This window comes from Lepidothrix coronata, unplaced genomic scaffold (assembly GCF_001604755.1).
Source record: "Lepidothrix coronata isolate B3197 unplaced genomic scaffold, Lepidothrix_coronata-1.0 Scaffold250, whole genome shotgun sequence".
Taxonomy (NCBI): Eukaryota; Metazoa; Chordata; class Aves; order Passeriformes; family Pipridae; genus Lepidothrix; species Lepidothrix coronata.
Genome location: NW_016690430.1, coordinates 950,831 through 967,891, shown reverse-complemented (window position 1 = coordinate 967,891; position 17,061 = coordinate 950,831). Strand labels below are relative to the sequence as shown.

Below are 17,061 nucleotides of genomic sequence, written 5' to 3'. Positions count from 1 at the left end.
ACTTTTATCTAGACTTGGTAGGATTTTGATTTTAGTCACAAAACGTTGCTGTTGTTGAGCAGGGATTTTTACACTGCTTCTCCTCTGCACTGTCTCTTTCCCACAAGTTGATAAATACAGGTAAATTTGAGCTTATTTTTATCCTCCTCTTCCTTCTATTCCTTTCACAGCCCTGGACTTTGGAGATGAGAGGTAGAAGCAGAAGTCTAAGAAATCTGTAATTATAATGAGTGTCAACTCATTATACCCACTCAAAGTGGAGTTTTTTAGCTTAAAAATAAACAAATATAATTTTTGTTCATTTTCCATTATTTTCTGTCATAATTATGTTATATATTTAGTTGTATGTGAAGACTTCTTATTTTACTGCTTCTTATTGAACAGCTGTCACATTCACCAGCTGCTAAATTATCAGCATATCACCTAGTTTTAGTACTTGAAGTCATGTGTTGTGGTTTTAAGAATCTAGGTCCTTCCTAAAGATACAACTTCAGCATATTTGAGACAGGCTTTCCTCAAGGCATCTTGTAAGAATGATGATGGAGAAGATAAATAAATTAGGACAGGAATAAAAACATCCTTAAAATAGTGACTTCCCTATTCTAGCGTTAAGAGCAAGGGGACTGCCTGTCATAGTACAGGTACAGCTATGGCTTTTGTTATCAGTATCAAAGCTTTAATCTTTTACCAGCATGGCATTTCCCTTCAATTCTTGATAAAATCATGCTATTGAGAGATTCTCATTGTTACAAGATGTGCTGTGCTGCTGACATTTGTACTGAATATCTGTTAGATGCCCTTACTGAAGACTTTTGTTTCAATCCTTCTTTGCTAGCAACACAGAATACAATGACATCTTAGAAAATAGGTCTGAATTTATGATTAATTACTTGTTGCCTACTTAGAGTACTGAAAGCAAAATACTTTGTTACCCACAATTACTATAAAGGAGTTATCTCAATTTATTTTTACAGTTTCAGTAGATTTGAACTTGTTTGCGTCCCTTCATTTTTAAAAAATATTGCTAGTACAAGATTGGAATTGAATTCTTTTAGATTACAAAATATAATTTTGAGCTCTTAAACATTCCCCTGTTTCTTGGTGTCTTCAGAGTTTACTTTCCTTAAAATTATATATGGAAATAATGGACATTCCTTTGAAGCTATTTGTACCTTGTTTCATCAGAACAAAACGTCCTGTATTTTAGCCAAAGTAACCCAAAATACATTTGAAATATTGCATTAAACAAATTATTCCGGTAAATGTGAAGAGATTGCTGTCCATGTCTTAAGGGGTTTGTGTTGTGTTGTTTTGTTTTACATAGTTAAATCTGGTAGGTAGTACCCTACCTTTGCTTCACTGACCAGGTAAGAGGCAAAGCAGTGTACAGATGCAAACTTGAAGTGGATCATGGATTGCATCAAGTGTATCATTTCATAGAATCGTTGTTTGTGTTGGAGATGAAAATTTAGAGACCACTTCCAGTCAGTAGAATGTAGTATAGAAGTTCAGCTTAACTGGCTTTTTTCTCTGACCAACTCAAGGCAGGAAGAGTCCTTGACAACAAGGCTGTTTTTTTGGTATTCCACTGTGCTGTGCACATAAGAACGGTAGCTTAAAAAAAGCTGTCATAATTAAAGTTCTTACATGCATGCGTTCTCTGTATCATTTCAATGCTTACTCTCCTGCCTTTCTGTTTCAGAAGTGGTATGTGTTTGAATATGTAAATAACAGGAAGTAAGAAGAAAACAGTTGTTAAAAACTATGCAGGTAGCCTGCATATCCTGAACAGGATGTTCAAAACACTATTCTGATTCAGGAGTGCCTTTCACAAGTGTAACTAGAGAGAGAATTGTGATACAATTATAAATGCCTCTTTTTTGGAAACAAAACACATTTAAAATTAAACAGGAGTGACATTGCTTACTGTTTGTCTGATCCTAATTTTACTTTGTGATCAGTTTACCTTCTGTTTGCTTCAATGAAAGCTTGATTAAATATGTGGTACCTCATGTTATAAACTTCCCTGTGGCATTTTATTCAGGATAGTCTATGATGGGACTTCAGCTTTAAGAATGCTTGCTTATGTACATTTCAGTTTGTTAGTGTTTGCTCTATGATTGCTTCTCAGAAATGGATCCACACAGAGTCTTAATGTGGTAGGTTTGGAAATGCAAATAAGAAAACTGTTTGTTGCTTGTACTCCAGAACTAATTGGTGAATGTTAATGAGCTTTTGTTTCTTTCAATGAACTTAAAACTACTTGGACTTATATTTTTTTCCAAGACCGTTATTCATACCAAAATACTGTAGCCTACAGAGCAATACTATCTGAGCAGCTCTGTTTTCAATGTACCTCCAGAATATCCCTTGGAAAAAGAAAAGATTTTTCTGTTTTAAAGGTGAGGGAAAGAAAATGAATTAAACTAATTGACCAAGAGCCCACAGGCAACAACAGAGAAGGCTCTGTCTTTAGGAGAAATACAGTTTTTCCCTGCAGCTCTACAATACCAGGTTGATACTCATAGAACTGAACCAACTTTCTTCATCTTTGAATTATATATGGTTAAATATTTTAATACACAGGCAATGTTGGAACTTGCGCGTTTATATCTTGCACAAGATGATATTGATGCCTGTCAATATCAGTGTTCCTTACTGCTGAAGAATGACCAAGATAATGAAGCAGCAACGATGGTATGTGCTATTATACTAATCCTGAATCATGTTTTTGAAGTTTGTGTGCCTGTAATATGCTGTATTCATAAATTACTACTTTTAAGAAAGCCTACAGCTTGTTATTTCAAAACATATGTGAAAAATCTATTACAACTAAATGTTTTTCTGTTTATGCTGGATGATGTTTCAGTATGAAGTTTCTACCAATCATAGCCTTTGTTCTATCTCAATACAAAATGTGTCTTTAAAAGTAGAGGAAAAAGTAGTAGTAGTAAGACTGGCTAAAGTATGGCTAAATGGATGTTCTATTAGCCGTTGACTAATGGTCAGGGAAGAAACTATTTTTCCAGCACAGTAATACTAAAAAAAGTATTTTAAAAAAGTTACAAAAGAAAAGAACTGTGTTCTTTAGGTTGTTTTACAGCCTCATCCAACCTTAGTTAATCATACTCCTGCTTAACAAGTTTTAATCCTAGCTGTAGGTTTTCTGTCCAGGGCTTGTATACTTCTTGGCTTAAAAGACATCTCAATAGACTGAGCAACTTTTGATTTGACAGATTAGGAGCAAAATTATTTTAAGATGGGAATAATTCATTTTCTTATAGCAGTCTAACATTTGAAATTTATCTTAGTATGGTGCATGAACAGCAGTAATAGCACTCTTAATATATGCTATTAAATCTACTCTATATTAGCTACCTATCAGTGGATAGAAGCAGAAATAAAATAATTTGTTTTACTTGCACTGCTGAAGTGGGCTGCCATCTTTTTTTCCCCTCTGACTTTGCTTTTCTATATGCTTAATCTGCATTTATGGAAAATAAAATTAGGATTGAAACTACGCAAGGGAAAACAAACATATTTGAAAGCTACAGCAGATTGCCTAATTACTTTTAGTTTCCACCTTCCATGAAAAATTGAGATATGAGCCTGTGCCTGTTTGTTATTACCCTGTGTGTGTGTACGTAGTGTTTGTTTTCTAGAGAGTAATGAAAAGTCCAATTCAGTTTACTTCTTGTGCAGTTCCTGCACCACTTTAAAACTATAGTTTTAGCTCATAACTTCACATAACCAGAGTTCATTACTTATAATTTTTATTTTATATTTATATTTTCACAATTTATAATATCTTGTTTTCTCAAAATTGTTCAATATTGTAGATGATGGCTGATCTCATGTTCAGGAAACAAGATTATGAACAAGCGGTTTTTCATTTCCAGCAGCTCCTAGAGCGCAAACCAGGTGAGTATTTAGCAGTAATATTTTTAATTCTTTTGATATATAGTTCTAACAAGAGAGAGAAATAAATATCTAAAAAAATTTTTGCTTGATTGAAAGGATAGGTGTTAATTATAATGTAATGAATACTAGAGCCAAAGACCATTACTGTATATCAAATTATAAAGATATTGTAGGGGAATGTGAGAAAATTATTTGTCATAGATAGAGTGATTTACTTTGCTGCAATGTAATGTGCACAGTTTACCTTAAGCCAAATACAGCTGGGGTGTTATTCACTTGTTAACCATAAAGCACTTTCTTTTGTGTTTAAGATATTAAGTGCATGAGTACAAAGGTAGCATTTTATTTCAAGATTATTAAAGGAAACGTTTCTTGGACAGGAATAAGTTCCTTTTAGCAATTTTCAAATTGTGACCAGAGAGAAAGCTACTAAAAATATTTTAAAATTGTACTATAATGAATGTAGAGCTTTCTAGTGCACTTTGAAAGAAGTTGTGAGAGTGCCAAAAATGGTTTTGTTTCTTTTGTCTGTGGTTACTATGTAATATGCCTTATGTATTAAATCATATTTTATTTCCGTATGTGAAAAAATTAAGGCAGGCTCTTCATTTCTTAAGCTATTCATACAGAAAATAACTATAATTACAGTGTCCTAATTATTTGTATATTTAGATAACTATGCAACCCTCTCACGATTGATTGATCTGTTAAGAAGAGCTGGAAAACTAGAAGAAGTCCCAAGATTTCTTTTAATGGCTGAAAAACATTCTTCCAGAACAAAACTTGAACCAGGATTTCACTACTGCAAAGGACTGTATCTTTGGTACTTGCAATTATAATTAAGATAAGGTTTATTTGATTATGTAGTATGTATTTAAATTATCTTTCTTGTCATACATTGTAATTCAGAGGTGCTATGTTGATTACTTAAGGTGCTAGGTTTTGAGGAAGGGTCTCAGTTTCTCTGAATATCTCAGGATATTCTTCCTGGTTCAATAATGTAATACTACTTATCTTCACATTTTAGAATTTTGAAGACTATTTTTAGTTTGCAAAAACAAGTTCCTTGCAATAGTACGTGTACTGTTCAAACTTTGCCTTATCAGTGTAAGTGGTTTGTCTGTTTTTAAATACTTCGGTTTCTTCTTGGGATTTGGAACAGCAAATTTTACTTGGCCAGGTTTAAATATTTTAATTCTTGGTGTAGGTATATAGGGGAACCAAATGATGCACTCCGGCATTTTAATAAAGCTCGAAAGGACAGTGACTGGGGACAGAATGCAGTCTACAACATGATTGAAATTTGTTTGAACCCAGATAATGAAACGGTGGGTGGAGAAGTCTTTGAAAATCTGGATGCTGACACAGGGTAGGTGAATGAAATGAATAATGCTTGGGTTCTTCTGTCATCCCTTTCCTCTGCTGCCCCTTGATAATGTACTTGATTTAAATTGTTAGAACATTGAGATCATCTAATGCTATGATTATTTTATGTTATTGTGAGAGACCATTCTATTCTGTAATAATTGAGTCTCAAGCACAAATTGTAGAAGATTTTCTCTGGAATCCTGGTCACTTGCAGTTTACAAACAGCTTGTTGGGTTAGAACTGCTTTTGTTACACAAGACAATCAGTGTAGAATGCCTATGTACCATTTTGTAAAAAATGGCATGCCTTTAGTATAGAGTCAGTTCTAACTTGTAATTAATTTGTTGTATATTAAAAAAAATAAGCTTTTATGAACACTTTCTTTCTGGTAATAGTAATTCAACAGAGAAACAGGAGTCTGTGCAGTTGGCTGTAAGAACAGCAGGAAACCTGCTGAAGGAGCTCAAGCCTCAAACCATTCAGGGTCACATTCAACTGCGAATCATGGAAAATTATTGTCTCATGGCAACCAAACAAAAGTCAAATGTTGAACAAGCGCTGAACACTTTCACTGAAATAGTCCTGGATGAGGTTAGTAACCTGTCTCATTTCCTCAGTCTTCCCTTTCATACTTACTACATTTTCTAAACTAGTCTCACAGTTTACAGTCAGCAGTAGGAGTATGTGTTAGTGCTATTCGTTCTAAGGATTTTTTTCCTAATAAAGAATATTTTATATAAAATTTGAAAAAAATTTTCTGAAATAGCAATATATTGTAGAAGTTTTCAGTTGAATTGCAAATTTAGAACACAACTAAATGCTAATATTGCCAGTTTCTGAAACGTGAATAGGCTATTTGGTTGCTGGGTTTGTTTTTTAATTCCCAGGCTTGCCAGCAGCAGGTCTGATGATAAAGGCTATACAGTGCTTCATGCCAATTGGACAGAATTTAGACTCCAGGACAAGATTATCCATCACCTTAAAATTCATCCTTATAATGGAAATTTTCAATATTTTATAGCTACTTGTAGTCATTAGTTTTAGGATTAATAATGGATGTTCCTGTTACCAGCAGCTTTCGACAGATTTTATTTAAGCAGGTGTAGACACATTTAGTGCATCAGAATGCCACAAAATACTTCAGTTACTACTACCTATTAACTGTGTGCTAAACTGTACTGTGTCTGAGCTGGATATACTGATGCTGCTCTTATGTGTAAGGCAGTTTTAAGAATCACAAAGGTGTCCCTCTGCCTCCAGTACTGGCTTCTCAGTCCTGCTCAGGATTGGTCTGAGGTCCTGTGAATATGGAATGTTTTTCACATTGTGACAGTTCCAGCAAGGCAGAATGCTCCAGTTTATTTAGTCATTTCCTTCTGGAGTTGCATAAAATTTATAGCTTTAATCTCTTCAGACTTCTGAGGTTATTGCTCCATGCTAGTGTGGCTGTTGAAGGAGAAGGGGGATGAGCTTATCATTAGGTGGAAGAGAAGGGATTTTGGTGGGGTCATTTTTTTTTTTTAACACACTAAGACAGAAGTATTTACAGCACAACCCTACAAAGAGATGTAGAGGCAGAATACCAGTAGTGAACCAAGAACACTGAGAGGGAGAAAGAAGCTTTTAAGCTAGCTGCTGATAGAACTACTCTCTGCATTTAGGAGCCAGTTTCAGGATGTGAGCCCCATTCTCATCCTTTACTAATAAAGGTGGGATGTTAAAAATTACACTTGCTCTTGTACTTCTTTTACTGCTTGCTTTTGATGCTCTTGCATAGAATGGTGACTTTTAAGGATCCTCTTTATTTATACACAGCTTTTGGATGCATACAGTTTAGACTTAAATTTTTGGGAGCTGTACACCTAATTATAGGAATCAGTGTCCTTATTTGACAGGCACTTCTAAAAGTGGAAAATACCACTTGTATTGTAACCTCAAGTGAGTTCAGTTTCTATCTGAAGTATTTATTTTTATATAAAAAGGATAGCTCTTAGTGGTGTCAGACTTTTTTTCTTATGAGATGAAATACCTGTGGATGTTTTCAGCATTTTCTTAGCCTGGTGTTTATCATAATTAGTCTTACAGAAATAATTATAGCACTAAGTGGAAAACATCTTTGTAAGATTAGATGTTCTATCTTTATTTCCTGAGATTTAGCTTTTAGTTTAGTTTTCAGATACGTGGTAAAAGTCTTTCTTTAAAAAAAAAATAAATGTTGAAAGCAAAATAAACCAGCACCAAGCAGTCACTATACTTATTACTGCAGAAGGATCATATACCAGCACTTTTGGGAATGGCCACGGCCTACATGATCTTGAAACAGACTCCACGAGCCAGAAATCAGTTAAAACGGATTTCCAAAATGAACTGGAATCTCTTTGATGCAGAGGAGTTTGAAAAGAGTTGGCTTCTGCTTGCAGATATATATATTCAATCTGCAAAATATGATATGGCAGGTGAATTATTAAAACGGTGCCTTCGTCATAACAGGGTAAGTGAATGCACATTGAAAGTAACCTTCTATTTGAACTAATCTAAATGTTTAGTTTTTCTCTGAAACAGAATTTGGAAATGTATGTCTTTGTTCAATTGCCTGGTATTTCACTTAATAAGGACAAGTAGACCAAAACAAGGCAGGAAACCAGCGACTTCACACTGGGGGGTAGTAAACAAATCTGTTAATGCTGCTTAGTCTTTTTTGTAGTAACTTATGCAGGTTTTAGCTGTGCGGACACTGAAAGCTCGAGGTGTTGTGGAATGTCAGAAATGCATTTTACTGAGTCTCACAAAACTGATGAAGAAAGGTGTAGACATATAACTTCTGGAGACTTGCTCCATTTATTGAGATCTAATCTTCATCTCTTATGTTTTTAAACATTAATGTTCATAAGCCCGCTACAGTCTAGGAGTATTTTTTTTTAATGCTAGTATTAATACTCTTCTGTGGCGATACTGTCTGGTAGATTGTCTGGAGACAGTTTACCTCAGGGTTTCTGAGCAGGCAAACTGCACAATACCCTACTTTGACTATGGGAACAAACACAGATCTTAGCTCTTGTGCTTATTTTTCATTTTGTCCCTTTTTGCTGATCATGATTTTCTATCTATACGCTTCACTTTCCTTCATGTGAGGCAGTTCAGTAGCCTGGTCTTCCATAGATCCTATGCTGCACATTGAGGATACTGTTTATAGAGCACAGCTTTGGTTTAGAAAAAGACCTGATGCTGTATATTTCTTTTTTTATTAATTATTTTAATAATGAGCCTTACTTTCTATACCGGTCATCTTTCTGAAACTGTCTTGAGAGACAGATGTTTTTTGAACTCTTTTTATTTCTAAATATAAAATTAAGAGGCAGCTACAACAGTTCTTAGTATAATGGTACCGTGTACTTCTGCAGAGATGCCTCTTAAAATAGGATGTACTCAGTTTGATTTTTACAAAAAATGAGTTTAAATTTAGTTAAGAAAAAATTCTGTCTTAAGGTCAGTTACACACTTGTCCAGATGGCCAAGGCAAGTTGCAAAATGCATATAGCTGGAGGATAAACACAAGTCATATCTCCCAAAATAAGACATATCTTGAAACAGATGGTCTGTTGAGCAGGTATATACCACAAAGAACACTTTGTCACAGAAATTCCCATGCATAAAAGCATAGCCCACCAAGTAATTTGTTTTCTTCTAAAATGTTTGAGACCCCTGAGGGACTTGGATAAACAGGCTCTGCTTGCAGCAGGGAGGAGGGTGAATCTGAAGTGTATCTCTGGTTCCTTGCAAAACAGGGTCGTGACTTTTCTCCTGCTTGCATGCAAAGCTACAGAGCAGGAATTGCATTATACACATAGATGTTGAATATTTTAGATCTTAAAGTATCTTGTCAATTCACAAGACAATATTTTGTATGGTATTCTCCATTTTGGAGGACTTGATTAGATTGAGAAAACACTTAATTGTAATTCATTAGTTTTTAGCATTATTTTTAAGAGTCAGAATTGAATTTTATTTTATATATATATATGTACACACACACACAATTTAAGTAAATATGTTGAGTGAAAGTTTCATAAAAGCCTAGTGTCTTTTAATATGGATTTGATGTGGTTTTAAAAGACTTAGGATTGGTTAGTAAGATCCCAGTGAGCAGACTGTTTCTGTGAAATTGAGGTTTCTTTACTGATTACTCTTGATTTTGAACTTTTTGTTTTGTTTATCACAAAGGAGAGAGGTAGTGTATTTTTATCTTCAACTTCCAGGTATTCCCATATTGATGCCAGTATGCTGTGATTTGAAAGTTTTTTATCGGTAGATTTCGGAAGCCCAATTGGCAATAGTGAAGTTAAAGAGGGAATGTAATTTATATATCAACAATTTTTTGTGCTGCATATGTAAAAAAGGTGCATAGTGTCATTTATTTTTCTCTTGAAAATATTTGACCTATTGGCAACATAATATAAACTATTCATGGTAAGGGCATGCAGCAGTTAGGGTTTTTGTAAATTTTTTTCCTTCTTCATGTGCTAAAATTAAGATTTCTATATAAATTACTGTGTCTTTCATATTAACCTTTATTATGGAGTTAACGTAAGTGAGGCTAGTATTTTCAACTACTGCTTAATAGTTTTTTGGAACTTCTTTTTCAGATGCTTGTGACTTGCTATTTGGAGTTATAAAAAATGAAATACTTAATGATTGATTTTTCTCTTCAGGTTATTTGTGTCTGTTTTTAAGCTTTAAGTGGGAAATCATAATGTAAAACTGTTTTCAAAAATAAAGCTATGAAAATACCTTTTTAAGAAAAAAATTTATAACCAATATTTGTGGAAGGTACAGCACCTTCCAGATAGACTTGAAATGCAGCTGCTGTAGAGTTATTAACTGAGAGAGGTATCTATTTTTGAAGGAGTAATTCCAGTGGCCTCTGTGATGAACTCTGTACTTGACCCAGAGTAATGCAGATTTCCATATAACTCATTTGTATTACAGATATTTTAAATCAAGACTGTCATGCCATCAAAGTTAGGACAAGTACCACTTGTACTTTCCAGTTGTACAGATTTGAAGTATTTTAGCAATTAAGCTGTTGGTATTATTATATATAAGCTTACCTAAGTAAAATCTTGAGTGAATATATATGTTTTGCAGTCATGCTGCAAGGCTTATGAATACATGGGATATATAATGGAAAAGGAGCAAGCATATAAGGATGCAGCAATAAATTATGAGATGGCCTGGAAATATGGAAACCAAACAAACCCAACAGTAGGTACGTGTATATATATAACCTGTAAGTATGATTTTGGGTACTACAGTAGGAATGAAACAACCAGCCCATACTGGAAAGACTGCTTTTAATTTTCCATAGAAATAGAGTATCACTGCTTTTCCTCACATAAAACCCACAAATGTTAAAAGGTGTACTGAACGGTCACTTGGAAAGCTTCCATGGCAAGAGGTAGTAGCTTTATGATACTTCAGAAGATTCTGCTTTCTGTTTTAGTACAAGGTTTGATCTGAAACAGTTTTAGTTTGCTATTTGTGAACAACTTCTCTATAAGGACAGCATTAATTTTTTAATACTGTATTTATAGTAATCTATTATGTACTGTCTATATCAGAGAATCTTTTATAAGACATAATACATATGTGATGGTGGCAGGTCATTGATTTGATTATTTCATTTTGATAATCAGACAGATTACCTGTTTAAATGGATCAGATTTTATATACATGAGTAAGGATTTAAAAAATAAATAATTTTAAATGTCTTTAAATATATCTGTTTTAAAAAGGATGGCCAGATGAAAACTTGGGACATTAGTCAAGTTCCAGTTTGTATGGTACATTGAAGTTTGTACTAAACTGCCACATTTTTAGACTGTTTAAATGTAGGAAGCCTTTATGAAATGGATACATAGGATAAAATGCCCTTTTCTTACTCAACACCTGTAGTCTGTCCATGGATCCCAAGGCAGGTGGTTGACACAAATTCTGCTCCAGGTTTTGGGATATGTTTATTGTCCCTCAGAAATGCATACTACTTCCAGTCTTTAATCTGTGGTCTTTTTTGTGCCCTTATTTTTACTAGATGTTTCTGTAGACTGAGCCATGAATGTCTAGGCTAAAACATTGCAGTTCTTGATCAAATAAAACGTATTAGAACAAAGTTGTCATTTCTTGAGTACTTACTTGCTAGTGAGGATAAGTTCATAAATGAAAGATCTAAAATTTCAGATTTTGGAAATTGCATGCTTATAATGTGTTGTTTTTTTTTTCTCAGGCCTGGTCTTTGTCCAGGCTGATAAACTTGAGCTTTACCTCTTGGTTGAAAGTATCAGCCTGGCAGGTTGCTATGCAACTTAACTACTCCATGTGACTTTTTATATCAGTGGTCTGCTGACAGTGGAACAGAATAGCATTTTAAGTCCCTAGTTTGTTACCCTGATTCCTTTTCCTTTTGTCCTTTAGTAACGGAATTACCTTTACAGAGGGACAGTGTATTGTAGGTCACAGTGAGAAACTCTGTGGGGTACCGCAGTAATTGAGAGGACAACCATTATGTTATTCTCTGTAGTAGCACATGCTCTCCAGAATAATGACTCCTTTTGATTCAGACAGAGCTATCAGTGTGTAAAGGACTTTTATTTACTACTTGAAGTGACTTTCAGTAGAAATTTTTATCACTACCAGGCTTATATGAGAGAACGCTAGAAAACAAACATACTAACTTTAGAAACACATGATGACCAAAATGAATTCAAATGTGATGTTTTTGTTACTCTATACAGAAACTGAAACTGTTGCCTTCCTCTCCCCCTGCTCCTCTCTCTCCCCACCTTTATTTACAGGATACAAGCTGGCTTTCAATTACCTGAAAGGGAAGAGATATGTTGATGCAATCCACGTTTGTCATAAGGTAGAATTTGCATATGTACTTAATAGTCTGTCTTCTCTAGCAACATTCTTTTATATGGTGATCTTTGGTTTTTTGTTCAGTTTAAATTTCTAAAACACATAGCTTAATGTCAAAAAGGTGCCCTGTTTAATAAATTGTATTAAATTAAATATCCTCTACATAATCTGCTCTATCCTGAGCAACATGGCCACCAGATAGATAAGAGATACAAGTGGACTGGCTGTCATATATGAAAGAATATTCAAATGGCACCACGTTCTTTTGGCCATGTGGTTGCAACTTTGTCAATCCCTACAGAAGTATAGTTCAAGCAGTTTAGTCAAAGGTTGGCATCAGAAGACACTGTTGGAAAGTAACTTAAGTATTTGCCTTTGTATGGTCCAAACATAAGTAGAGCAGATGCAGAGTAAGAGGAAGGGCTACTATTAAAGTAGAGTGAACACTATGAATGAATACTTGTTTGTATTAATAATAAAATAAATCACATTTGTTCTTCTTGGGGAAATCAAGATAACTAGAAAGGACAAATTGAATGGAAGGATAAGAAAGAAGAGGGAATTGAAAGGAAGAAGATGAAGTAGATATAGTAAGAAAGAGCCTAAAGGGAGCGAAAACATAAAGGCAGAGGAAGTATGTGAAATGATATGTGAAAACATATCATTGCAGAGAGTGTATATTTAAAACCTCAGAAATGTCTCCAGAGGTCCCTGTTCTGATATGTTTCAAGCCACTCAGAGGCTTAAGCCTTTGACCCGTGTCTTTCACGCCAAGGTGAGAGGACAGTGGAAATGGAAGCGAGGTGACTCTGATAGACCTGGGTTTGACCTTTGTATGTGGTGGTCTCTAGCCACAATGAAATATTGGTGCGTTCTAAAACTGGTCATGTTGTTATTTTAGTTTCAGAATGTGTAAGCTCAGTGATGAGAGTTATTACCAAATAGAGAGTTCTTTCCTTTTAGACACAGAACTTTTGGGGTTTTTTGTCTTTTGACAGGTCCTTGGAGTACATCCAAACTATCCAAAGATCAGAAAGGAAATACTTGACAAGGCCCGTGCATCACTAAGAACCTGAATGAGTTTTTTTATGACTCATGGACTTTTGTTTAATCAGACTTCGGAAGCTATGAATGAAATGCTGCAGTGACAGAGACCGTATCAGCACAAAAGTATTGTGAATAGGATGAATTTAATTATAGTAGAGATCTGGATTACTTTCAGGAGAAGTCTGCAACCCTGAAAAAAATTGTATTTTTTCTCGTTTAGGAAAGAATTCTACTCCTATGTGTGTTATGTAAAGTGACATCATAAAAGAGTGTTGTCAGCATTATAAAATTGTTTTAAAGCATATATCTCAGTATTTTGTTTTGTTTATTTGAAATAGCATTCAAAATAACAACCTGTCTTATCTAGGGGAGATACATTGTTAAGATGGTGGATTTCAGTTTGTGTAAACCATTACTTCATAATTACAGTGTAATCTTTATTCTACAGGTGTATTTCTAAGTTATGGGGGCATTTTTTCTACATATAGTAAAGTCATGCTTTATTTTTTTTTAATCTTGAAAAAACAGATATGTTCATTATTCTCTGTGAAATTTACATTTTTAATGAAAATGTAATAGTTAAAATTAAAATCCTATGTAAATATTCAGTAAAGACTTTTATAGATCATGCAAGTCTCACATTTACCTTCTGCTCACCTTGTCTTTTACCCACCTGTCAGATTTCTATGAAAAGAAATGTCCTTAATTTGCAGTGCTTAGTCTTTCAGCATTGTATGTGTAGGCAATACAGTCATATGTGCAGAAATTAGCACTTAATTTGTTTAATCCATATAAAACACTTTTTTAGAGAAATAATTTTTATTAGAGGGGATTATGATCTTGTCTCACATACAGAATATACCTGTGTATCTTTAAGGGAGCAATATCATGTCATGAATGAGAGGAAGGAGAAGGATCACATTGTTTTCACTGATGCAGAATTTTTGAAAAAAATAATGCCTAACAAAACCCACTGTTGTACTGCTGTATTTGGTTTTCAAACAGCACTTGTTGTATGTTTCTTACTAGAAAAGTAATGTTTTGGCATGAAAAGGGAATTCTTAATGCTAGTGATTAAGTTGCTTTATTTTATAAGCAATTTCAGTTTCCTCCTCAGCTGATTTTAGCTTCTCTTCTTGACATTGTGTAAAGTCACTTTCAGTGGTTTCTTTTTATGACAACTGAATGATAAGGCTGCAAAAGGCAGCCTGTTTACAGTCAATCTAATCTTGCTTATCAGTACCTGGATGCTGTATCTTGAGTAACTTTATAGCCTTGTTTCCTGAATACATGGATATGCATCACTTACACAGTGTTTGCTGGTGTTTGCAGTTTGTTTACTGTATTCCAGTAACTTTTGAGCTCTTGGTCAGCTAAACTAAAATGAATAGATGTGTTTCAGGGCTATGACACTTCCACAAGATTTGTGTGAATATTAGAATTGAGAAAAGACTCAAATAAGTGTCCTCTCCTTCCCTACGGAACCTTGAGACTTACAGTGTAGCCTGTCAGTTCTGTTTGAGCACTGGCAGTCCCTGGGTACATGACTGTACCAGGCACAGTACAAGCTCCCTGGTTTTTTACCTGTAAGTTTTGCAGTGTGATAGAGCTCAGAGGACAAAGATTTAGTATAGTAGGGAAAAACTGATGGTATTGGAGTGGAAGGAGGAATATGAAAGGACCTAGAAAATGCTAAGGCTGGGGGGAACTCTAAGGGAGCTGGGCTGTGGGAGTCACTGTGCTATGAATTCCTAAACTATGCTCTTTTGCTTTTTTTCCCACTGTTAAAAGAATAAGTACATAGACCTTACTGAGGCAGTTTCTAGTAAAACAGCATTTCTTTGTACACAGCCTTATTCATGCAGGATCAATGTGTTGTTGCTTCCTGGATAGCATAGGAATAACATTTAGCTGAATTTTAGAATAAAAATAGATGGGTTTACATTAATAAATGCAAGATGATTTCAAAAAAGGCAAGACATCTGCATCTACGTTTTTCTCATAAGATGGACATTAGCCCTTCATAAGATGGGTGTGACAGATTAAGTCATCATAGTGATAAGATACAGAAATTAGTTGATAGAAATTGGACTGAGACTTTAAGCTTTCTGTCGCTAACTTCTGGTGAAGAGTTTTATGCATAAACCTGCATGCAGGTAAAAGATTTCTGAATCCCCATTAGCCCTCTTGAGCATATATAGGCACTGGTGTCTTTATAGATGAGGTCTTTAAAAGAAAAGTGTAAATGACACACATCTTTGGATTTCAATTAAAAAAAAAAAAGTGGCTCCAAGTAGTCCTTCAGAGAAAATCTTGCTTCAATATAGTAATCTCAGAAGAAGTAAATGTCCTTTCCATATCCCTTTTGGTTTGCGTAAGCCAATTTAAGTTTTCTTGTACTTACAATTTTTTTTTTTTACTTTATCTGCAGAAGGAGTGGCTTTGTGCCATTTCTCTTTACTCCATCTAACTGAAAGTGTTAATTCAGTTTCTTATTTTAAAAAATGCATGTTCTGGTAGTTTGGTGGGGTTTTTTAGCCCTTTTCTTAACAAGTGGGTTTGAATGGAAGAGACTTCTGGGATGGAGGGGAGTCAGTAATGCTGATTTCAAAGCACTGCACTCTTTAGTGTGATGTTGCTTAGCAACCCATCTTCCAGTTTTGCCTTTGATGAATAAAAGAGGAGAGTGAAGCTGTGGTTTCTATTGATTCATTCACTGAAACTGAAAATCTAAGCATCTTGTAGCTATGGCAACATAAGCCATAGGTGTCTCTTCCTCTTCTCTCTTGCCCCCCTTTTACCTGCAGGTACAGAATGCCTAGAATATATTCTAGAGGGCATGTAAAAATTGTTGATAACTGTTCTAAGTAATAATTCTTTTTTAATTTGCTACTGCTTTTTTCACATTTGTGCCAATACTAGAAGATGGTCTAGGAAGTACCATTAGGGAAAATAATTAGTATGAGTAGCTAAAAATAACTAGTAAGACTCTTAAACAAAACTAGAGTAAAAGGAATGTGAAAGGTTTTTCCTGTTTTTGGACTAGGTTTGTCTACTGTGAATAACTTCTCAAATGTAGTGTAGCTACAGTAATTTTTAGAAAGGCTGTAGACTTTTTAAAATCAGGCAGCTCTGGTTTAGTAAACTAAACTTTAATCTTGTTATTCATTAGGTGAGTAGTTTATTTATAAACACAATACCTTAAACAGAGTTTATAATGTTAGAGAATTTGCTGAAAATTTTCTGAACTAATTATCTTTGAAATTGGTCCAGGAGACATTTCAGGGAAGTCTCAATAGTGGGAGTGGATTCTGGCTCTTCAGAAGCTGATGACAGAGAGAGCTCATTAGTGTGTTTCATGTACAATGCTGAACAGGGAGAAAATAAGAAATCAAGGAAGTATTTCATTAACAAGTACTTCTCCATCAGCTTGTGATTATGCCACTTTTCAAAGATCACAACAGTGATTTCGCGATCTTGCTTTATTTGCTCAGTGGTTTTACCTCTTGCTTCATCTTGCAATGAAATCAGAACCCTTTGTTGTTTGAAACATTGATCTGCCTTCGAATGTTGAGAATTGGACCATTATGGCAAAAATCACATGCTTTTATCTCTGCTATATGTTGTTGCTAATTATGTGACGGTTCTTGCTAGAAGAGGAGCTTGTTCTGAAGTTATTTTTTTGTTGTTCTTGATGTTTGGTTGGAATTGGTTTTTTTTAAGGAGTCAGTATGCCTGTTAATGCAGGTTTTGTTCTGGAAAACAGCAGCTTTTTAAATGTTCACATTAGAAATTTGCCTTACTTTAATTTTG

General features: G+C 34.6%; 1 protein-coding gene across 4 annotated transcripts in view; it reads left to right on the top strand.

Moving 5' to 3' along the window:
• Nucleotides 1-13,554, top strand: part of TTC21B (tetratricopeptide repeat domain 21B) — a 34,943-nt gene extending 21,389 nt beyond the window's left edge. For 3 of the 4 annotated variants that reach the window (XM_017835162.1, XM_017835165.1, XM_017835163.1), the window contains 9 exons: nt 2,587-2,697; nt 3,840-3,921; nt 4,594-4,744; nt 5,129-5,290; nt 5,685-5,880; nt 7,556-7,780; nt 10,435-10,555; nt 12,138-12,205; nt 13,200-13,554. In XM_017835162.1, coding sequence (XP_017690651.1) covers nt 2,587-2,697; nt 3,840-3,921; nt 4,594-4,744; nt 5,129-5,290; nt 5,685-5,880; nt 7,556-7,780; nt 10,435-10,555; nt 12,138-12,205; nt 13,200-13,277 — 1,194 coding nt within the window. In that variant the 3' untranslated portion in view covers nt 13,278-13,554. Of the gene's footprint in view, nt 1-2,586; nt 2,698-3,839; nt 3,922-4,593; nt 4,745-5,128; nt 5,291-5,684; nt 5,881-6,838; nt 6,999-7,555; nt 7,781-10,434; nt 10,556-12,137; nt 12,206-13,199 lie in introns of those variants that run through there. The other variant, XR_001878072.1, reaches the window with a different exon arrangement.
• The last annotated feature ends 3,507 nt before the right edge of the window (nt 13,555-17,061 follow it).